Source organism: Nesoenas mayeri (assembly GCF_963082525.1).
Source record: "Nesoenas mayeri genome assembly, chromosome: 5".
NCBI classification, from domain to species: Eukaryota; Metazoa; Chordata; class Aves; order Columbiformes; family Columbidae; genus Nesoenas; species Nesoenas mayeri.
This window is the reverse complement of record NC_137548.1, coordinates 18,187,681-18,212,572: the sequence shown is the minus strand read 5'-3', so window position 1 is coordinate 18,212,572 and position 24,892 is coordinate 18,187,681. Positions and strand designations below refer to the sequence as shown.

The 24,892-nt window shown below is 40.3% G+C and overlaps 1 protein-coding gene across 2 annotated transcripts in view; it reads right to left on the bottom strand.

Moving 5' to 3' along the window:
- The window catches only part of TTC7B (tetratricopeptide repeat domain 7B), a 143,303-nt gene extending 118,681 nt beyond the window's left edge, over positions 1-24,622 (bottom strand). For both annotated transcript variants that reach the window (XM_080345090.1, XM_080345091.1), the window contains exons 1-3: positions 24,472-24,622; positions 5,065-5,219; positions 3,731-3,899 (exon numbers count right to left, since the gene is read on the bottom strand). In XM_080345090.1, the coding sequence (XP_080201216.1) occupies positions 3,731-3,899; positions 5,065-5,219; positions 24,472-24,592 (445 nt within the window). In that variant the 5' untranslated portion in view covers positions 24,593-24,622. The remainder of the gene's footprint in view (positions 1-3,730; positions 3,900-5,064; positions 5,220-24,471) is intronic.
- Between the last annotated feature and the right edge of the window lie 270 nt (positions 24,623-24,892).

Sequence of the window (24,892 nt, the reverse complement as noted above, 5' to 3'; positions counted from 1 at the left end):
ACTCCCTGCACAGGACAGGCTGGCAAAGAGCCACGTGAAGAGGAAACGGAGAGGATTTCAAAGGTAATTGCAGAGCGTTTTTCTCAGAATTTTGTTGACATTTTAGAATGTTGCATTTTGGCATTGCTATTGAAAAGCCTTCTTGGAAAGATGTGAAGCAGCATTTCACCGACTAGACATTTCCAAGAAAACAATAACAATCTTCCTCACTGGATTTCAGAGCCTTCGAATTCTTTGATTGACTTATTATCATTCCACATTATGCCTCTCAATGATATTCTTCTAAATATGCTGTCCTCAATTAAAGCTATAAGCAACACAGAGACTTAAAGCATTCTTCTAAAGATATATATGCATTACTTCATTTATGTAATTAAAAATTTGAGGATCCCCTTTATGAGTGCACTGCAGGCAACAGATGGCTTTAAACTAAAGAACTAATGACAGAAATATTCCAAGTTGAAGACCACAGGGGTGCAAAGACACTAAATTTCACGTTCTGGACTACTATAATGAAGACTACTCTAATTTAGTGAACATTTTGTAGTGAGATTTACAAACAGCCAACTCAATGGACAATGCATTCAGAAAGTCATCCTGGACAGTATGAAGAAGCAGTAAGAATTTTCTTCTTTTGATTTTTGTCACATCTTACTTTCTACCAATATAAATACATACATATGCATGTTTATATATGTGCACAACACACACATATATATACACACACACACATAAATATACACACTCTCCACAGCTGAGCAAGAACTTAGGGATCTGACTTCCCCTATCATGTTCAGATTCTATTGCCTCTCCCCACAATTGTCACTACTGCTGTTCCTCTTCCCCTTCTTTCCAGCCATCAGTAGACAAAATCCCAGCAAAATTTAGCTTGAACCTGACCTTGGACCCATTTTTGCACCTCATTACATCCATATATACATGCTGAATCCTCCTTCCCTGTGCAGAACAGAAAGAAATACTTTGTATACTCCACAAGCAAGAGTAAGATGGGACACGTGGAAAGCATGTCATTCCCAAGGGCTTGTTGTGAGCTGTTAACTGTCTAAGGTTACAGCACAACATGCTCATTTAAGTACCCTGCAACAACTGTAAAAGAAACAACATGTCAAATCAAGCATCCCACTCAATCTGTCACCTCTGCAGTTACAGAATGAAGCCTCAGAGTGAGAAGGTAAGCACTTGGAGGTGGTCCTACATGAAGTAAGGAAAAAAATTTTAAGACAATTAAAAATTACCATTAGATAATTAAAAATTACCATTAGATAATTAAAAATTACCATTACCAAAGGCATCTTCCCTATGCCTTTGTCACAGCTCACTATGTGAGTATCGGACCACTGCATAATAGGATAGAAGACTACAAATCCACTGGAACTGGATTTGCTCCAAAGTGGATTGAAATGGGAAAACTAAACCAGGTATCTTGAACTGCCTTTGTGCAGGTGCAGCCGGGCTGACGGTCACATGCAGGCAGCACAGACCCTCTTTGCTTGATAACACGATACTACGGTCCTGGCTGCCGAAGAAATAAAATCTAAAAACTCAGAAGAGTTTTATCTTTATATGAACAGGTTATCCTTGAACTTGCAAGCAGAAATACAAATCCTACTGAAGCACAAAATCCCTGTAAGGATAACTTGTATTTAGTTCGGTAATACCTACAAGCCTCAATCACCCCTGAAGAGACTCTGAATTCACACTGAAAGGCTTCATAGTCTGGTCTTGTAAGGAGAAAGAAGAAATTTCAGGGGGATGGGGAAGAGGAAGAAAACTAACTGTACAATATTGGGTACAGACATATGCTATTAATATTTAGCTGTCAATTACTCTAAACTTACCTAGACTTTCAATACTAAATTCAAGACTGCTCTGCAACTTCTACCTCATTCTAGAACACACAGAAGACAAAATTGTTGCAACCTGCTACCATGGGAAGAAAGGACATTAAATGTTATTAATCTTCCATTCAAACTGGAAACATAGTAGCAAAAAAATATAATTCTGAACATCAACAGAACAACAAAAAAACCCAATAGTTTTCTCAGGTAAGCTGGTAGCCAGCCACCAAGTAGAAGTGATCAAACTAATGAAGTTTAATCAAGATTATATCAGGCTTGATATGACAGACTTCAATGTTTAACTATAAAACTTGAAATCAGAAGTAAAAAACACCCAACATATGGGTAAAAGACACGCTGGTTTTCTTGTCTCTCTCGATTTTGGTTTGGTTTGGTTTGGGATTTTGGGAGTGTTTGGGGTTTTTTTTTTTTGGTTGGTTTGTTTGTTTTTTTCCAAATAAGCTGAATGTACAATAGTATTTTACTCTTTTTTAATATTTTTGTTTTTACATTAAGTAAAATTAATAACACTAATCCTTTCTACAAAAAAAAATGATGCCTTTGTTTTATTTGACCTCATGAGGATATATAGCAGTTGAAACATAGAGCCAGAAGAGTTGAGCTCTGGGAAAAGATTCAATTAAATTAGTGGGATTCCTTTGAGATACAAGCAAATTTAGGTACTTAAAATTGATCAAGTCCAAGATCGCATTTTCATGAAAAGAACATGACAAATTCAACGGACATCCACATAGATTTAAAAAGCAAATCAAAACCCACAATCAAAAACCATGAAGCTGAGTGGAAGTCTATCTGTACCAGACATCACTAAAAAGCCGACACAGATGGTGCATGAAAGAACCAGGCAGATTTACATCACATATAAGAACTTCCCATGTCCTCCCTTCCCACTTTGACCGAAATACTACCCAGATTTAGGAAGCATCCTTTTGTCTCTGCTACCAGTTAGTTCTCTTATTTCCTTGACATCTCTATAGATAATTGATTCACGCTTGTCTAACATTTACTAGAGGACTGTGTTGGAGAAAACAGTCACTCTCTTCCAAGACTAGTGTTAGAAACAATCCTTGACCAGTTGTCAGTGAATACTATTGAAGTCTCTCATAAATTATGTTTACTAACTTTGACACAACCAGAAAGCATATATGTGGATCAAACCCAGGTTTAAACACAGCAAACCAAAGCAAACATTTAAACACAGTAAATTCTAATAAACCTACAGCACACAAACTGCCACTTTCCTCAACACACTGACCCAGCTTACAGCCTATTAATGAGTTTTCTAAACTGAAGTGGCACTGCCACCTTAAGACACAAGGCCAACATTACAATGACTAGACTAGTAAAAAAAATTTTTAACTATTAACTTGACTTTCAAATATTTAAAAAAAATATATATATTCAGGTAAGAAAAAATCAAAAATAAAATTGCACAAGAAATGCACTGCTTGAAGTTATTTTACCATGTTATTACTATTTTTAAGTAGCAATTAGGTTTATCAATTTTGCTTAAGTTGAGCATTTTAACATTCAGCAATACTGCTAATACTTTTAGTACGCAGCCACAGCTATAGTGACATTTACATATCAAAGGACTTTTAAAAACATATAAAAAATTTGATTGGGTGACAGCACAGTTAGCATATTAATTGAGGTAAAATCTTGTCAATCTAGCACAAACTCTGAATAATTTAAAGGAGCCAAAGAATCCTCTTGTTCATCTATAAATATGGTACTCCACCACTTTGTTGATGATAAGCACACCAAAAATTTCTTTAGTTTCCGACAAGATGCAAATTAATGTTTTAAAAACTATTTCCACATTATTATAGTGGAAAGAGCAACCTTACCTTTAGTAGAATAGGCTTCAGCAATCATCCGTAGCCTATATGGTGGCACTGCAGATAGCTGCAAGTCATCAACTCCAACTCTGGCATATGTGTTCAGAGCTTCTTTGTAATCACCTTCCACATAGTTTAACTTGGCCATAATTAGGTTAGCTTCTTGTAAGAATTCTGGCTAGAAGAGAGAGGAATAAGAAAGGTTTATTTTGTTGGGTTTTTTTCCTAATTCTTTCTGATAATTATTTGCTCTGTTTTCTGTATATATGCACTGGAGAAACCCTCAGGATATTTTTCTAACAGAGCAACAAACCAACAAAATCATGTCTTCATGTAATAATTGGGAAGCTTGCAGTAGGTGGTGAATCCACAAAAATCTCACCCCTCCAAGCTACTGAAAAGCATTACCAGTCATTTTGTATGTTCACATATTTATTTACACATGTACCAGAAATACCTCTCAGTCAGGATCCAGCTTTGCCAGGTGACAAGACTATTTAAAGGCAGCTGATCATTACAACCCCTACAATGATTTTCTTATTTTTCCTAACACCACAAGCACAGTTGAAAATAACATAGCATCAAAATGTAATGATATATGTTCCACAGTCTATATATTTAATTTGCACAGTTTCAAAGTATTAGGGCAGAAGAAACATCTTGAAAAAACGATTCTTGGAAAAATGAAGAAAGGAAGAGAAAAATCAATACTCCCACAAGTCACAGGAAACAAAACATTACAGATGACCATGAAACAAGGTCCTTTTGATCTCAGAAAAGATGGATATTGAGAACAGAAGAGAGAAGCTGATGTAATAGCTACAATTAATAGTTAAGCAAAGAAGAGCCAGAATGGTCAAGAACCTCAAAACATTAAGACAGAAAATCGTTCTCACATATTAACCTCACTTTCTGCCCCCATAAACATAACTTAAGCAACCTTTCCTGCATACTTGCGAGACTATTACAGAAATTTGTGAACTATTTTGCATTTTTCCTAACATTTCTATTTAATGCACTACAAAGGAAAATATAGTTATATACTCCAAGAAAAACCTCCACGAAACAGGTTGTAAGTACTTCACTTAAGCATGCCAGAAGTAAATAACAGTTTTCTTAGTCTTCTAATGAAAGAAGATTTAAGAAAATTATCTGAAGAAAAATCCATGCAGAAACAACAAGCCAAGAAATAGCATAGTGTTGATGATGTTCTGGGAATAGCAATGACAACAGAACACCAGACAAGCATTTTCTACATTTTTCTCCAAGATCAGCAGAGGCCTCCTGTCAATTTCAGCTTTTGTAATTCTTGCTCAGACTGACTTACATACATACTTACATACCTTTAGGTTTCCCCTATCAAGTGCTGCTGTAAGGTGTTTCCTAACCTCAGTCAGCTTTGGCCGGGGCCCCCGTGGACTACTGTTCTGTTTAAGAGCATTTTCCTTCAAAAATTGTTCTAGTTTGGACTCCCCAAGAAGTAGTTCTGCCATGTCATCTGTAAATAAAAGCAAACAGTTGAAATATTAGACACTTCATTTCACTAACATTTCAGTGGAAGCAGCCTTTGCCTGATTTTTAAATACAAACTAACCAAAACTAACACTGAATCAAGTTTTCAGATTTAACACATCACATGGTACTTCGTTTTACTTGCCAGTTTATCTTTTACCTGCCTTATTCATTGTAGAATCGAGTCTCCTGTGTTCTAAGCTATGATTAATTAGAACATTAACCCGAAGTCAGTACTCTTCCCTTCCCCCTTAAAAAGCAACACTTGATTCAAAAGCCTTATATAGTGTGACATGACATGTAGTATGTCATGATACAGGTCTGATAAAAACTTTATCAAAAGAATGGTGTGTTTTTCACAAAATGCCTATTGTATGGTCAAATATGAATACTGAGAGATATTGGATTAATTTATGCAATTAGTTTTAAGTTACAGGTCCCCCAGGATGTATTTGATCACCACCTGTATCTCAGCTGTAAGAATGCAGATATCACTCCGCCCTTGTTAAGGCTCCAGCCATCCCAATTCTTCAGGATGAGAGTCCATTTCTCATCATTCTCCTCTGTCTTAGGAGGCAAATCACCACTTCTCAGACATGAAGGTAGGATGCGATACCAGACTGCCCAGCAAACCTGCAGCTAACATATTTGCCGAAACTCAAGAAAGAAATCCTCTACCTTACCCTTATGCAGAACCACTGAATTCGTTTTACTGAAACATGCCAAGTAGTTCCTCTAGTGAGAAAAGAGCTGTAAAAGTCGTCACCTCACTATCTGGAACTTGAGAAGACCAGATGACATCTTGCAAATGATGTCTGAATAACCCAAATATGAACAACCAATAAATAAAATATTTTTTAAAAGGGAAAAGGCAAAAAGCAAACAATCAGAGAAGTGCGTACCATGCTATAAATGTTAGCACTGTCCTTAAAGGCTATGAGAAGGGACAGAAAGTCCAAGATGTGCAGAACTCAGTGTTACTGTAGAGGAAAAGCTTTTCCTTGGGAAGTATGAGTGCATCAGCCTTATCTCGCCTTTCAACTACAGCAAATTTCAGTCTCATGACAGTCAGATTGGTATACAACCCCCGGACAATGCTATTATGCAGTAAGATGTAAGGACCAGTGCTGTCCTGTGATATGTCTTATCACACAGAAATACAAAACTCTAGAATTTTTTTTCTTAAAAACTTCCAGCTAACTGCTGCTTCTTAAACCACAGAGTTTAAGAGACCAGACAAACAACACAAGTATCAAGGGAGTCCTTATTTTTCCACTTATGTTTTTTATTTGGTGTTCTGGGAAAAATATCCTTGGTAATCTAGACATTTATTTGTTCTCAACCACCATTCACTCATATTTTCCTGTTTACACACTACTGCAGAAGGGGAAGATCTCAGCATGCAGATGAAGCCACAGATGAAACCACGTCACAGATGCAGTCTGGATACCAGCCTGCTTAGTTTTCTGGCTTTCAGACCATAGTTGTTAAATTTACTAATCCCAAATTTGCAGTAGCAATTCCATTCCTTTTACCCACTCAAGTTTCTCCTGATGTTTCAGCTATACTCATCTCATCTCTAGATCAGACAACACCAAATAATCCTAAGTGTCACTTTCCACGTGCACTTTCTTCTTTGAAGAGCACCTTTATGTCTCTTCACATGTGTTTCATTTTGCCTCAGCTGTGCACTTTCTGCTCAATTTATCCTCCCAAGCACAACACACTCTGGATAGAGCTTTGATAAACGCTAGCCAAAAATGTGGGTTCCTTGAAAGATAAGGAAGGAGAAAACAAAGTATCTCCCTGAGACACCATTACTTTAGAGACATTTAAAAAAAAAAAAAAAAGAAAACCACACCAAACCACAATGCTACCTGGCATCTTTCAAATAAATATTAAAGGCATACAATTCCCAATTAAAAAAAACATTACTACAATTTAATAATACAGCTACAGTACAACAATAAAATTTTATTACCCACTAATTGTCAGCCAAAACATGCTTTTATTTACCTATTCAATGCTCATAGAGCAAATGGTACCTTTTGACATGTAACAGTAAATCATAGAATTTGCACATCCCTTATCAAAGTAGTTGACCAGCTTATACAGTTTGACTGATATGCTTTCCTCTCAAACACCCAATGAATAGTTACAAAACCAAGAGAAGGTAAACGTAAGTTTTGACAAATACAAAGGTTCAGATTTTATTGTTGCGGTTTAATAAACCAGTTTAATAAAATAACAAAACAATACTAATATACTACTACTACTAATATTTATAAAATGTGAATACAATATAAACTAAGTGATACTCAGTGCAATTCCTCACTAAGCCCAGCTGCACCGAGCAGCCAGTCTCAGGAAGCAGCACCTTGGTCCCAGGGAGAAGAGAGAAAAAGTCAGAATCACCCCGAGGCCTTTTCTATCCCGCACAAAACGACGGAGGGTGCATTCTCAACGTTTACATTAGCAAGAAAAATACTAAACAGTATGGACTGCAGTATCAACTCCTGAGGCCCCATTTCTAATATGTCACAGATCAGATTTTCTTTTTTAAATCTGTGATCCAAACTCTGAGCGCAGCCAGTTTTCCACCCACCTCCTAGGCCACCTGTTTTGTCAATGGAGTCACTAGATACACTATAGAGAACTGTATCCAAAGTCTAAACGAAGCTGAAGCCAACAATAGCCCCATCCCCACTTCATCCATACAGTCAGTCACTTCTCATCAAAAGCTATCTGCTTGGTTAGTCCTTGATAAACCCATGTCAACTGATCCCAGTCACTTCCTTATCCTTCCAGCCGGTTTCCAGAATTCTCCCAGGGCCTGAGGTCAGGCTGATCAACATGCAGTCACCGCATCCTCCTTCTTGTTCTTCTTGTAAATGGCCATATTTGCCTTTTTCGATTCGCCAGGAATCATCCTTGATCACCAAGACCTTTTAAAAATATGGCGGTGTCCTTGCAATGACATTGGCCAGCTCTTGCAGCTCTCTGGCTGTCAGAGACCTGCCTCCTTTGCCCAACACAGTCGGTTCTGTCAGGGCATAATGTTTCATTTCACAAGACTTTTCAAAGGAAGTAATTTTCCATCAGTATCAACAGATTTTCTGCAAGCACAGATACATTCACTAAAAAGCGCAAATGATAGAGACAATTGTCACTTACTGCAATAAAGCAAATTTTCCATGAGAAGCAATATGCTAAAATTAGATTTTTTTTTAAGTATACTCAGCATCTATTTGTTACAGTTTATTTTCAGCATGTTCTTTTTTTCCCTTCAAACAGAAATCTTAGCATAATTGATAAAAATCAATGGCTTGCATAGCTTCAGTTTCAAGCTGCAAACTAAAGAAGACATTGACTCATTCTAAACATGGTATTTCAGACCAAATCCCCCTTGTTACAGCCTTGTTCCAAATTCCACATTTCATTAATATAGCCACAGTATTATTACAAACAAATAGTAAAGTCAGATATTATAACCAACATTACCCTGCTCAAATATAGTTTAATATAGCACCTTGTAGGACTGCACTCTCTGCAACTGCTCCATCTCTGGAAATCAAAGAGTGCAAACTGCACACACTGAAAAGACAGGACGTTTTCTAAACCACTGCAAGGCAGGTTAGTCTTTGGCGTAAAGAGTTTAACATGTGCTGCGTGAAAGGGTCTCAGAGATCAGAGGACCACTTCAAACTTACAAAACTGTGCCTCATAACATGTTCAGAGGATGCAATTATTTGCCTTGCAAAGAATAGGGCACTGAGGGTCCCTTCAGCACAGGCATTTTACTAATAATATTCAGAAGACTCCAGAGAGTGTTCTGAGTACACAATTTTTGTTTATGAGCCTCTTTTAAGAGGTGATTAAAAAAAGAGTAGGCATTTAAAATTATACTTGAGGTCAGCAAGCATAATAGTGTCCTACTTGGGAGAAAAAAAAATGAAGATTAATTTTGCTAGTTGTATTTTAACAGCTAAGTGGTGACTCAAAAATGAGTAGAAATATGTCAAACTGTTTAAGTTTTAAGCAATATGCAAGCAGATACTTCCTCCCTGATCTGTACTCATCAAAACCAAAGTATTTCATTTATCAAGGAACATCCTCTTTCCTTCTATTCAACTTAATGCTCCACTAAGCGAACTTGATTTCCAAAGAAGGTTGAGGAAACACAAATGTCAAACATAGCACAGAATTCAAATGACATTAAAAAAAACAGTGCTTTGGTTCAGGAGCTGAAATATCATCAAGGCTGCTTGCAATGAGTGAGGTCTATCGTTGACATTCTTCAACACTTCAAATACCAGAACTTCACACATGCCAAAGAAGAAAGTATCACACAGGCCTTTCCTTTCATATGCATTCCTTCAAGTAGGTCTCAAACATTCTTCTGGCTCACATTCCTGTAACAAGCATTTCCTTAATTAAAGCTAAATACAGTAGATCTGTCTTTATGGAGAGACAGGTAAAAACACTGCTAGACTGTGCACCAGATGCCAGAGACGCTTTGTTTATATAAACTGCAAAATTGTCATGGAAGCATGTGAAAAAACTCATTTAAATGGTTACAGTAGATTAGCAGATATCTTGAAGAACAGGTTAGACAGTAGGAAAAAAGAAACTATTGCACTGTTAGGTACGAAAATGCATTCCCTGAGGCATGAGGATTCTTTAAACTGAATGGGTGCTGAAACCACCCGTTACTAAAGGGAGAAAGTAATCATTTTGCCTGTAACAGAAGAACAGCGCTGGCACATGCAAGAGCAGATGTTGCCAGACTCCCCTCCATACTCCAGTTGCTCCACAGCTGCACCACAGAAAGATGAAGACCAGCCCTAAAAGCTCCAATTCTCACCTATTTGTGGGGCCACAGTAGAACCATACAAGCACAGACACAAATCTAACACTCTGCTGAAAGTTTGTAAGATTATTTCTCTCTTGTACCCAGCAGAATTTCTCACACTGGGGAAAGCAGGAGGAGAGAAACAATAAGCCACCTCTGGAAAATTTAATTTAGCCTCTTTCTCTTCCCCCTCTTATCCTCCCCACCCCCAACCTAAGATAAGTTTATTCTCTGACAACGACTTGAAAAAATTATATTGTCTCTAAGGACAACACACAAGCAATAGAAAAGCCTTAAGTTCATGATGGCACATACACTGAAGGTATCCAGACCTCAAGATGAGAATCAAAGTAGTCTGTAGCACCCAGGTAATTTATTCCCATCATTGATGCAAGTTGGAGAAACTACTGATCCATACACTAGCTAGGGACAGTCACAGTGCAGCAACATATATTACGCATACTTTCCATCAAAGTACAGGTGGGAGATGAAAAAACAGCTGCAACTTACACACAGAACTGATTAAGCATCAAAACAAAAGCTGTTCTTCAAGGTCACCCCTACACAGCACAACTCACCCTTTCCCTGCCACATTTCATGATACACAGCACTGTTAGAGAAACGGTTCTGGTCAGACTGGCTTTGAAGTGCTGCACTCGCTCAGCTGCTGGGGACTAACACTGGAAGGCAACAAGTCACAGAATGCAAACCATAGAAGTTACTGCAAAGCTAGGTTTTCTTATTTACCAAGTTGCTCATCTGCTAAGTCAGTCAGTTGGAGCCAGACATTGGCAACAAATTTTTAAATCAAATTATGACTGAGAGAGTACTTATTTAACAAAGTATTGGCTTGAGGCATGTCAACCATGCTGTGCCAGTAAGATGAAGCCTCAATGGTGCTTAGAACAAAACTCTAATTACATGGGCATTTCCGAAAAAAAACCCCACACATTTATAAAACCATAGCTCTAGCAGTGTTTTTAATCAGTTTTAGCTATCCCTCAAGACATTCTGAAATAACATAAGTAATGTTTGAGAAGAAATTGCTTTTCTTTTTCTTCCAGTGCAGTATTAGTGACCTACGCCATAATGTTCTATAAAACACTTCATAAAGACAGAACTAACAGTGTAAAGTTTTTAGATACCTTGAAGTTCAGTGTTCTTTCAATCTGAATAATGTTTTGGAAGAAAAATGGGGGAAAAAAAAACACATTCATGAACAGTTTCAATATCATGAAGACCAGTTTCCCACTTTTAGAAAACTGAGATACTTATGGATCAATATAAAAATTCTTGAGCAAAGGAAAGACTCTCTCTTATTCATCCATACCTCTGCTGAAGAGTTCATCAACAACACTTGCTTAGGAGAGTTAGGGGATATTTGATGACTTCTATCATAACTGCATCGCAGAACCATTTCCTAACCGGGGAAGGACAGCCTACCTTTCCCACCTGTTTCTGCCACATCATAGCATCACTGAAATAATCCACCTACCAAATAGGATGTCCTCTGCCTATAAACAAAGACAAGTCTGAACACCTTGGAACTACATGACAAACTGAAGGATGCTTTAGGTGAAATGTTCATTTCTGCTGGCACTGAGAGCAAGAACTCAGATGCTTCTACACATGCAAGCTGTTTTCTTTCAGCTTAGAGAAGCTTAGACACGCTTATACAAAATGTCTTAAGAAGAACCTTGTATAGAGATGGCTGTCCCTCTTTGCAATATGAATCAACCCCAACCACCTTCAAAATGAGAATAATGGCTGGAATAAATACATGGTGCGAGAAAACCCACACATTATGTCATGTCTTTGTAAAACAGCATCTAAAAATATCCTGACAGCTGCTTTGCTACTTGATTTTTAACATCTGCTTTTTGAAGCAAAATTGTTATCACACTATTGGGATCTGAAGCAGCTTCTCACAGAAAAATAGAGAATTAAAACAGAGGATTAATCTTCATTTATCCTGGGTCAAGAACAATGAAGAATGCTTATTACTATTAGCTTAAAACCACAGTCCATCTTCAATCATCCACTGAATCACATGCTAAAATACAAAATAATCAGGTTTTTTATGAATGAACCTCTATGAACCTCTATACATTTGAACCTCTATACATAATGAATGAACCTCTATACATTTGTTGAAGAACCCAGGGGTTGCTCGCAGGCTAGGCAAGAGGAATATCTAGCTCTAGATTCCTTTCTAAAAGTAAGTTTAGAGAGAAGGAGAGAGAAAGGAATGAATGGCAACAATGAACCTAGCTTAAAAAAAAACCCAAACAAACAACAACACTGACTGAACACAGATAAGGAGCTCTTGCTGCAGAACTCCTCTCCAAGAGCTGAATTGAAAAGATCATTCAATTCCAGAGTACACCAAGATACATCCACAGGGTAGAATAAGTGTTCTCAACAGAACTAATGAACCTGCTACTTCTTGTTCTGTGGGGTACAAAACAGCTTTGTTAAATTACTGCTTTTCCTGTGGTGGTTCAACAGCGTTAGATAAAAATCAAAGCAAAACACTGAAGGTTATGTTATCTATGCCACAACTATCTACGTGGTTTCTCAAGTGTTTCTAATATTAATGCAGAAAATATAATATTTTCTGAAAGGGCCTGATAATTATATATTCCAGTTGTGTTCTTAACATCACAAGTAAAAACTTGAAAGGTACAATGGAAACATACCTCTCACAGATAACATAAATGCTATCACCTCCGTGGCGACTATCAACAGCCCCGCTCCTGGGATCAGGGCTCCATATACAGGAAGTTCCTGTGACATGAAACATCCACACCACGTGTGCTGCGGCACACTGGCAAGAATGTCCATGATCCCATACATGTTATGGAGCTTCAACAGCTCAACATCTAAAGCAAGAAAGAGTAAGGGGAAAAATCAGTATTTTCTTCCTTATACACCAAATGGCATAGATGAAAATAAGGATTTTTAGCATTTTATTTCACTCTTCTGAATTACACAGCTACAAGAAAAATACACAGACTTAGGATAAAATCTCCTGCCACAAAATTTAAGCAAGGAGGTTCAACCTCAGACTCAAGCCCTGAGGATCTGAATTTGAATAGTAAGTATTTAGGAACAGGAAATAGAGAGCAAGCTAGCTGCAGAATCTGAGGTGACTGCCAAAACAAACTTTAATCTTCCCTTGTAAGTAAGCAGATAACCTATCCAGAAGCATGTTGTATCCCTTCATCCACTCTCCACCAAAATCTTCAGTATTTCAGACTCTTAAAAAGCACAATTGTCCAAACCCATTGAAGTCAAAAGATCAGTTATCATTAGTTCCAAATGAAGATACTGCATGAGGTGAGATCAATCAGATGAAGCATGAAGGTGTAAGAACAGAAGATGCTGCTGCTTCACCTGCCCTGTACTGGATTCCAGAAAGAGAAAGAAAATAATATTTTTTTTTAAAGTCTTAACCCAGGACTAAAAATACTAATTAAAAACAGAAAATTAAAAAGCAGGGGAGGAAAGGGTCAAGGTGTAAAGAGGACAAATATGAGGTTTCCAGTATCTCAATAAGACCATAAGCTGACGTGCAAGATTCCAGCAAGTCGAGACCTGCCTTGTAATCTTTGTTCTGGTGCTTGAAATTTTCCCAGTGCAAAACTAGCTTGGAATTCTTCCTGCTCAATCCCTAAAAATCTTGTTCTCTCTATAGGTAATACTGAATAGTCAGAATACCTGGAGGGCTGCAGGTTGCATTATCTTGAGAGGATTTTTCCTTCAGACTTCCTAAAACGTGTTGGATTATCATTATGCCTAAAATCTAAAAACCAGAGGAATTTTTATCCAGGAGTGGGATGCAGCAAGAAGGATCTCAAAGGGGTCAATTACTCCATATAGTACCTAGCCAAAAATTACAGAGCAAAGTTTCTATTAAAAACAGCTGAAGAGGAGAAAAATCTTACAACATCCCACAGAACATTTATGAAGAAGACCATTTTGAAATGGAGCTTTCTTCCACAGGAGGGTCTGGAAATCCTGGATCCAGAGCATGAAGCACGTGTTTTCTAACTGGGAATAAGTTGACCATACTTTTAAAACAAAGACATTTGCTTTGTTCATGATGCATGTAACAGACATTAAGAGCATCAGCTGTACCTGAAGAGGAATATCAGCAGAAGCCTCCAAGTACTCATTCCAGTTCTCTGACTAGAAGTTACGTAAATTAATGCTAAAACTTGTCTTAGATTTATACAAGGTTTACATGAAAGAAAAACAATATATGGATATACAGATGTCCCTTATGATTCCATCACTGACTGGTAAGTGGCAAGAATTCACAGGATGGATGAGGTTGGGAGGAACCTCTGGAGATCATCCAGTCCAACACCTCTGCTCTTGCCAAGATCAACCGGAGCAGATCACCCAGGATCTTGTCCAGTCAGGTCTCTGGGGATAGTAAAAGTAGCAAGAGAACACATGTGGATCAACAGGCACTACTGGCAGAAAGGCTGCCAAGTGATGCAGATGATACACATGTAAAACCAGAAGCAGAAAATACAGAGTCAGCTCCTCAAAGAAACTTAATTGTACTTATTAATGCCTTTAATTATACACAGCCATTCACTCCTCTGCCTCTTAAGTACACAGAAGGCATGGCACCATTTTACTGCACACCTCTGCAGTATCTAGGTAATTTTCCTGCCTGACAGCCAAAACTCACTTTGAAAAAAAATATAGGCTTTCCAGACTATTTATGTATAGGCAAATCTACTTCCAAAGTACCACTACTACAGAAATTTATTTTATGGGGGCACATATTAAGAAGAACAGAAAACTGCAGCAATTGTTTCAAATTGTGTAGTTTTTATGTTTGTTGGGTTTTTTTTTAATATTTGAGCTCCCAAATTTTGTGAAATGTTAAGACCATCAGAACCATAATAATCAAACCAGGACAGACAGAGTGTATCATCTAGATTATTGATAAGTTTGTGCTTGGGTTAAACTTGGTCCATTCAGTCAAACGCAATATAAAACCAAGAAATTAGAATGCAGGTCATACCCAAGACTGGGAAAAATTAAGCGTGGGAAACAGGATAAGCATCAACTTTGCGTGTTTAACCGGGAACAGTTCTAGAAACTGCACTGAGGGAAAGTGATCAAAATTTAGTTTCTTTCCATTTATGTTTTGTTTAGGTTACAAAGAAGATCAAAGAGTGGCTTGGAGAACAGGAAAAGCACATGCTGTGATAGCTAGTTGTTCTTTTTAATCTTGCTTCTTGCCATGATTTGTTTCTCAAATGACAAACCAGTTTTCCTGTCACTACTAACAACAACAACAACAACAACAGACTAGAGACTATTTAGATGGAGGCAAAACCAAACCACACCATGGGGACAGTGGCTCTTGGCCATGCACTGCCCAATAGCTAAATTGCAGCACAGTGCAAATTGGACAGATGATGACAATGAAATCCAAGGAGGGAAAGAAAATGGTTAGCAAATAAAGAAGAAATAAGAGATTGAAGACATCCTGACTCTGTGCGACTTCTTATACATCAGGAACACTTCCTTACTCCTAAACCTCACTAGCTAGAGATTTTGGTTCATACCTTCATTCCTTGGACATCTCTCTGTATTAATCACTGGTTAACTGTCAGGTCAGAGGACGGGCATTTTAAAATATCTATGGGATGGTCCAAAGCTCCGATGAAGCACACAGATGAGCCTCTGTTCCCCAGAAGATATCTTGCAGTTCTCAACCATTTCATAAAGCCAGTCACTCAGAAAAAACAGGCTCTTTTCATCGTCTTCCCTCACTAGCTCCACCTGGGAAATCTCAAGTAAATCTTGAGAAGCAGTAGCCTACACTTGCCGCTTTCAGAGATTATTGTCTTGGGTACATAAACAACAGTTTTAAGACAGAAATCATCTTTTAGCAACTTTGCTATTGTGTTGGGGTTTTTGATTTTTTTTTTTTTTTTTAAATTTTTAGTTCTATCAGCTGTTCTAAAAGCTGTAGGTCCCCTGCTTCTGCCTCTCCTTAAATCCAGCTCTAAGGCAATCCCACTAGAGCTTGATGATGCAGTGTTTTCTCTCCTTTACCATTAAGGTAAAGGAACTGTAATTAAAAGGTAAAAAAAAACCAGAAGTGTAGCTGGAAGCTGAGCCCAGGCAAACCTGAATTTGAAATAAGGCACATAGAAAGATAAGCAGCAACTTGTTCACACAATTAACTGCAGAAAAAATAGGGGAGGGCCTGGAAGCTGTTTTTGTTTTCCTATCTTGGTCACCTTTTCAAGAGCTGCATTGGGGATTTATCTAGAGCCAAAGGGGATTTCACACCACTTTTTGTGAAAGCAGCACACTTTACACCACCTTTTGGGAAGAGGAAGGGTAAGTGTTCTGTGAAACCCGGCAACACCCTCCACCTCTGCACAACTCTCCAAGGAGCTGCCTGCGCCAGGGCTCCAGCACCCAGCAGGCCCCATCCAGGCTGAGAAGACCACTCCTTTATTCCAATTAATGGGAAGCTCTAAGCCATACAGCCAAGGAAGCGACCAAAGCAGAACAACAATACACAATTTCAGACTATACATTTGAACAGGGTATTTAACAGTGGAAGAGCAGCATTTGCCAAATACTGTAACACACAAGTCCCCCTTTATTTCATCCATTCTATCAGTGCAGCTTAACATTCAGGATCTACTTTCACTATCAAAGAATCAACTCCTAAGTATCTGCTGGAGTCAGATCCTGATCCTCTCCTCTTTTCCAGACAAGACAAGCACACGTTTCAAAGCCCCTCCTTTGCTTTATCATCCTTTACGTGTTACATGTCAGAAACATCAGCTGTGGAGCAGATGTATCAAAACCTGAGTTGTTGATTAATTGTTGTTAAAATGCCACCTCTACAGAGCACTAATCCGCATGACAAACTGAGTAATGGTGCTTAAGGCAGGCAACTTTTTTCCTACTACATTACAGATTTCTTAAGTGATAGTTCAGCAGGCACTGATCAAGATAAACACAGAATGAATGATTTTGTGAAATATTTGATTCTGGCCTTGAGATTTAGAGCTCTGTCTCTAGAGGCCAGTCTTCTGTGAACTGAATGAATCAAGATCCTGACAGAAAAAACAGCATACACACTATAAAGCTGTAGCAAAATCTTTAAAAGATTTAAAATTCTTCTACAACTACTCTACTTTAAAGAAAGACAAAAAAATCCACAACACTACCTTTCATGAATTGCCTTCTCTTGAAGATAAAAAGATTATAGTAAAGGATTTCTGTTTGTGAATACACATTTTGAGTGGAATTGTATCGATCACACACAGATCCTCGGTGAGGTGGGAACTTGCAGACTCATGCAACACCTCCTGAACCAAGAGAGCAACCGATAACATCTCTGATCAGAGTAGCTTACTAATAACTGCCACTGTGCATACTGCCACACGTTTGCTGACAGCAGAGACATGCCCGGATTCAGCCCTCTTTCCCAGAGCCTGGAGCAGAGATCAAATGCTCTCCAATGATAAAAGGTCTTGCTAGGAACAAACACAGGACTATTAGCCAGACATTCTCACTCCAATTTATCTCAACATCTTGCCACTTTGCTTTTTACATATTATTGTCTTCAGTCACTACTTATTAGATCACCAATTAGACAGTATTCAGTGCAGAGAAAACTGCAAAGAATTTAAACATCAACGTCTAAAATCTGATTATTTATTATACAGATTTTGGGGGAGGAAGAATGGCCCAGATTTGGCCAGGAAGGAGAACAGCCCACATTTGGTATCGTTAAAGACCTTCTGCCCCTTTCTTTACTACCATGCAAATCAAATTCAAACAAAAGTGGTATCAATGTTCCTGAGTTTATGTTAATGAACTTATTTCCTTACAGAAAAGCTAATGCTAACCTTTAACCCTTGAAGTCAGGTTAAAGGAACCTAGAGCAGCTCTAATACAGACATGTACCAGTATATATACACTGAAAAGTCAGACTACCATTTCTTCTTATAACTCTCAAACAAAGCAGAGTGCAACCAACCCTACATTAATATGCGAAATGCCTAATTTCTAAAGTAATTATGTTCATAATATATAGAAGTATCCTTATAAATTTAAGCAGCTATAAGTTCCAAATACCCAGAAGTACTTAGTTAATTTCACTCAGACCAATAGGTTCCTCACAGTGGGAGAAGAAGGTTCCCCTTGCCTTTGCCCATCACTGGCTGCTGCCCCTGTTCATTTTCCACCAGCTGTTATACTACTCTTCAGAGCCCTGGGGGAGGTAAATCAGCTCAGCAAGCCAGCAGAAACCAACCCCAGAAAGAAGAGCAGAGAGTCTTCTGCTGGCTCAGCACCGCAAGTGCCACCTCTGGGGGGAGGGAGAGGCCAGGAACATGTATCTGGGGGAAAATGCATAAAGAAGGAGCAGCTTGAGTAAAGGTAGGAAGAAAGACTCCTCTGCGCAATAGCAGCAAGGCGACAGACCAGCTTGGTTACTTGTGAAACCATCTTGACTACGCTAGCATTTCCTCTTCCAGATGACAGTTGGAACACAAGCAGCAGATCTACATCATCACTCACACTGTTGTAACACCCCTGGCTATCTGAAGAAATAAAGCTGTCAGTCAAAAAAATAAGGCAACACATCCTAGTACTGTCACAATCTTTGGTCTTCATTCAGAAAAACGTGCGTCCTTAGTACAATTGTTCTGTAAATAAGATAGTGAACACAACAGAAGGAAAACAGAAAAGATAAGAAATTAAGAGAGTGCTTCATTTCCACCTTTGTGGAAATGCAAAAAGGCATGTCACATGATGGTCGGCAAACTTTTTTGTTAGAGAGGTAGATCTCTTTGGAAAGCTTTCCACGTAAAAATTGAGTTACAAGCTGTGTGTATAAAATCCAAACAAATTTGATAAACACCTCCTAAGTAGGGCATGAGTCCTAAGAGGTTTAGAAATCCCTGGTTTACTCTGAGGATAAGCTTTAACCACACATCTGAGGTCTTGTATTTCACAAGGGAGCAAAACAAATGAAAACTGATAAGATGTTTCTATTTTTACATCCTACTTATATAGAGATAAAGAAGCAGTATAGAAAGTAACAAACAAAAAATAGACACGTAAAGTACTTCCTGACCATTTGTTTTTTCTACTCTGCTCCAAACTCTTCTCAGCTCCCTTATTCTGCAAGGCGAAATCTAATATATAATAGAGAACTATAGAGACAAAGTGTTGAGGGGAAAGACAGTCAGAGAAAAGATCACACACAAAAACAACAGGAAGAAATAGGATAGTAATGGCAGTAAGAAATTAAATTGGTAAGAAAGCAGTGCCTTAAAAGGCTGGTGTATTTCCATCAGCAAACTTGATACCTGTAGGTAATGTTCTATTTTCATGGCAATGTCACAATGCTCTTGGTAGCGTATAGATCCGCAAACCTCCGGGGCACGTGTCCTTTGCCCACAGTAATGCAATATTTCACACCGGCTAAGGTTTCTACACAACTACATCACTCTGCCTCACTTGAACTATAAAAATTCACCTCCTCAGTGCTTTTTCAGACAGAGCCATACGTCTCACTGAACTTGAGCAAGGTCACGTTCCGATTGCAGCAACAATGAATGGCCGGAAACACCTGTGGAAATTCATAGATCTTTTATTTTATCCACTCAGCTTGCCACTGAACTGGCCTAAGGTTTCCTCACTGTGTTTCCAAAGGGAGGAAAGAAAACATTAGAGCACTGATGTCCCGAGAGCACACAACCTTCATACTGAAGTCCATTGTAACCGCTTCCTTCAAGCTGCTACTGTTCACCAAAAATTCATGACAGACTTGCAACTGCCTTTGAAATGCGATCGCTAGCTTCCAAAATTATCATTCAAACACCACAAAATTCCAGGCACCCTGAGAATCCTAATTCCCAGAGCTACGAATGAAACAACACTCTCATTAGAACTATTGCAAAGAGGTTTCAAAACACAATCCTCATAAACCTGGACACTTCAATATATGAGTCACCTGTAAGACCAACATGTTTTGATACACTTACTGAAAAAGAATCATCACTGGTATTTCATAAGTCTTTTTTTTTTCAATATTTGAGAACAACTTTACAGATCTCTTTAAAAATAAAAGCTTTTAACAACAAAAAAAATAAAGAGGATTTCAAATTCTCATTAATTTCAGATACTCAACAACTCTTCCAATAACTCATGAACAAGTAATTTTGTACTTGGAGATTTGCTGACTCTCACGACCATGCTGTTCACTTGCAATGTTAGACAAAACTCAACAAATGGAATAAAAATTTGTTCCAATTATTTTCTTAGAAGAAACCCTTTTTCAGCTAGTTAAACAAGTTTGAAACACAGATAAAGTTTCATTACTGAAAGACACTTTAAGATTTCAATTCTAGGAACTTTGGGGTTGTCTCAATTTCATTTGAGAAATGATAATCAGGATATGAACACTTGAGGACCGCACCTTTCTTGCAACCAAAGAGCCTACGGACTAGCCAAGGAGCACATATCTGTGAACCTCAGATCAGCACAATGTTTTCTATGCCAGCTGCTACAGTTTTGTAAATCCTGCTGTACTGAGTGCAATGGGCAAGGTGCTGGAAGCGTGGGGGCTGCAGGGGTGGCCCCTATGGGAAGAGCCCAGGGAATGCCCTGTCCCAGGCCCAGGTGGCTCCCACAGACCAACAGCAGGACCCAGCCGAGCCCCTCAGGGAAGCTGGCAGCACCTCTAGGAAAGCAGAGTTAAGAAAGGGCAGGAAACGCCACAAGGAAGGGGAGGGAACAAAAAGGAGTGAGAAACACCAAAGGGAACAGCAAGGTCAGAGAAGGAGTGGGAGGAAGTGCTCCAGGTGCCAGAGCAGATATCCACCACCGCAGTCTGGGAAGGACCCGGGCTGGAGCAGGTGGATATGCCCTGAAGGATCTGCAGCACATGGACAGCCCTTGCCAGAGCAGATTTTTCTCCTGAAGGACTGCAGCCAGCAGGGAGCCCACGCCAGAGCGGAGCAATAATGTGAGAAAGAACAGCAGAAAGAAGCCACCTCACACCAACTATGACCCCTCTGCCCACCATACTGCATGGGGAAGGGCACAGGAGTGACACTGAGCCTGGGAAAGGGGGGAGGAAGAGTGTTGCTTTCACGTCTGTATTTCTGTTTCTTAGTATCTGAATCTATTTTAACTGGTAACAAGTTTAATTTTCCCAACGTCAAGCCTGGTTTGCCCACAACAGTAACTAGTAAGTGATCTCGCTGTCTTCATCCTATTTTCCGCCCCACTAAGGAAGGGGAAAGACTGACAGCTTGGTGGGGACTTGCTGCCAGCCAAGGCAAACCCACCACACCTGCACGCAACAGTTCTGACCCAGTCTTTTATGGGAGTGCTGATGATGAAGCAAGAAATCAGAGATTTGCGTTATATGGCATAAATCTTACTACTGCTGCCGAGTCCTGGTTCTGAAGGAAAGACATACAAAGTGGATAACTGCCTAACAATTCTGAGTTAGGTTCAAGACCCTTCTTTCATCTATCCACATTTTGTGAAAAACAATGCAAGTCACAGGCTTGACACAGAGCCCATATTTTCCACAATACAAATTGTGGCTATTACTTATAGAATAGCAAAGGCAGTGACCAATCCATCAACATTTCTCTTCCCTCTTTATCTTAAAGCTCAATAAGCTCACAAAGCCTTTCAAATACAATCCATCAGATAAAGAAAATTGGTTCTAGTAAGTGCCATTTTTGTGCATCCACAATCTGACATGAGCTGTCATTTATATTTGAGCCAGTGGTAGGTGTTGTACAGAATCCTAGTTCTGTGAGGGAGTAAATAGGACCCATTAGCAGAACAAAACAGAATAAACTATACAATAATCAAGTCCACTTAAAATACTGCACCTCTCAAGTGTTGTGCAAGTATATACTATTGCCTTATGCATACACACAGACCTTCATCCTGGTAGCTGTTACTGCTGTTTCTTCTTTCATCTAATTTGGGTTGCAAGCTTCAAGGGATGGGAACTTGATAACAAGAAATACTATATCAGTGCAAGACAGCCCAAATAATAATTGGGCCTATTAAAATTTCTGTCAAGTTCTCTAATGCCCATTTCCAAACAGGAGGTATAATTAAGGCCCGGTAAAGTAACAGTCTATTATTTTGCAATAGTGCAAGATTGAAGAGATTACAACAGTGCTTCCCTAAAGGATCCCTTCTCACCTGTGTTCGAAAAGCAATAAACCCTATTCCTAGCAATGCTGCTATCCTCAGTTAAAATGCTCCAGCATTCAAGTCATAGCCAATTCTCTAATTCCCTGCACACCAATATATGGATAGAATGAAGATCCTCTCCCCTCTTTTTCCTTCTCTCACACTTCTCAATCATTCCTATGACATATTGTTGCACATTCAACAAAAAACAGAACTTTTGTTATCCATTACCTAGCTGATTTGTAAAACTGAACATTACTACAGAAGGAAGCTGTGAAGTTCTGCATACTTTTTATTAAATTAATTACTTCAGATTAACTAACAACAGGGATATGCATCAGAGTGCGTTTCAGTTCTTATCTATCTTCACAGGTGGAACAGACAAACTGCCTCTTCTTCATAGTCTCACTAGCTGATAACCTTGGCCCGCAACCTATTAAGGCACACCAGGATCTAGAAAACAAACCCACAGTTTTAGACACTCAACAGCATGGTCATGTATTTCATTATATAAATTACTCTCTTCCTGTATTCCTCCACTACAAAAAGAGAGCCCCTTATGATCACTTAGCTTACTGACTGTTTATGTTCTCAGCTGGAGTTTGGGAGCCGTGGCCATTGATTTAATTATTCCTGTGCTGTCAGAAAGAGACAAATCTGCATCTGATACTTTCTCATGTTTTAAAGACCAGGAAATGCTCCAATAATTTGTATTTTGACTGGTACAGAACCTAGAAGATACCATAATAGGAAAACTGCTGAAGTGTAAAGTTATGCAGACTGTATAATCTTCTCTAATATGCTTCAGTTAGGTAAGAAGTAGTCAGGTCACAGAAATTTAAGTCAAACTGCCAGTAACCTCTGCCTAGCCCTCCCCACCTGCCTGAAATACCTTAGTACATCTTAAAACTATGAAGATCATTCTTCTCAACCAGAGTGCCAAAAACCATCTGCCCTTGCTTGAACTGGTCTCTAGTTAGTCCATAGTCTATAACTTAATGAAGCACATCCTTAAACTAAACATAATACCTTCCACCTTTTCACTTGTGTTTATTTTTAGTTAGTATAATACCAGTGTGTTTCAGGATCACCACCCAGTTGTTCTTAAGACCAACACATGTAAGCTTATCTCCTACCTATCCATCCATTTAGTTTGATTTAGGCTTTTCCTCTTTAGTTTGTATTTCTGTAAACCTGAATCATGCAGTCCTCTTCTCTGCCTAAATGTGCAAAGCCATCACTGCCTTCGCAACACACTCCCAGTGACACCAACCTTACACCTCATCCTCTGTTTAACTTATCACCTATGACTCCACCCCAAGTTCTGTCTCTGCAGACTTGTTTTATCTCTGAAAATATCTTTATGTTCACCTGAAGCCGACAAGCGAGGCCAGAGAGGCAGACACTATCCCCATGTCCTTTCTCACACACAGAATCAAGGCATCCATGCCAAAGAGAGGAACTTCCCTGCACCTCCCTTGTTCATTACGCACCTCTATACCTCAGAACGAAGCGCTGCTTTTCACCTCCTTCAGATAAACATCTAGAAGTTTGTCACACAAGAAATAAGGGACGAAGCAAACCATTCATAGTTTTTCTAAGAAAACAAATGGAGCTGAGCTATGTGGCTGAGGTGTGCTTTGGAGTAAAAGGAGAGGAGACTTCATGCGATACGCTGTGCACAGGCACTCCGGCTGCGCACAGACGGCAGAAGGACGTTCAGGGCTCCGTGCACACAGTCAGCACGTCTGCCTGCAAAACTGCAGCACCCACGACAAACCATCAGACTGCTCAGCAGTTCTGGACGCAAATCCACAGGGCCCCGCTGCCGGCCGGACCAGACGCGGCCTCCCCAGGTCTCCGGCGGGGCGGGGGGCGATTCCCGGGGCGGCCGCACGCAGGGTCAGGCCCTCGGCAGCACCCGCCTCCCGCCGCCCTCCTCGGGGCTCCCGCTCCGCGGGGCCGCGCCGGCCGGGCCGCCCCTCCAGCGGCCCCCGCGCCCCACAGCCCCCCCGGGCACCGCCGGGCGGCTCGCAGGCCCCGCACGCCGGCCCGCCCGGCTGCACCTGCCGGAGCTGGCGCCCGGGAGCCCCGCCGGCCGCCCCCCGCAGGCCATCCGCCGCGGCCTGCCGCCTCCCGCCCGGCCCCGCACCGTTAGCGATGAGCTTGGCCGAGAGCTGCTTGACGAGCTCGGGGATCCGCTCCCACTGGCACTCCGAGCGGCACCGCTCGATCTCCGTCTCCAGCCGCGAGCCCGCCTTCTTGGTGGCCATGGCCGGGCCGGGCCGATGGGCCCCGGCGGGGGAAGGGGCCGGGGCGACTCGGAGGAGGCGGGGAAAGGACGGCGGCGGCACCGGGCGCCTGGGCGGCGGCAGCGGCGGCGGCCGGAGCGGCGGAACTCGAAGCTGCGGCCCGCGCCGCGCCGGGGCCGAGCGGCGGCGCCGGCGCCACCTGCCGGACAGCGGCGGCGCAGCGCGGGGAGGGGCGGGGCCAGGGCTGCGCGGGAATGGCGGCCCGTCCGGCAGGGGGCGGGCGCTGCCGCGGCTGCCCCGGCACCCAGGGAGGGACGGACG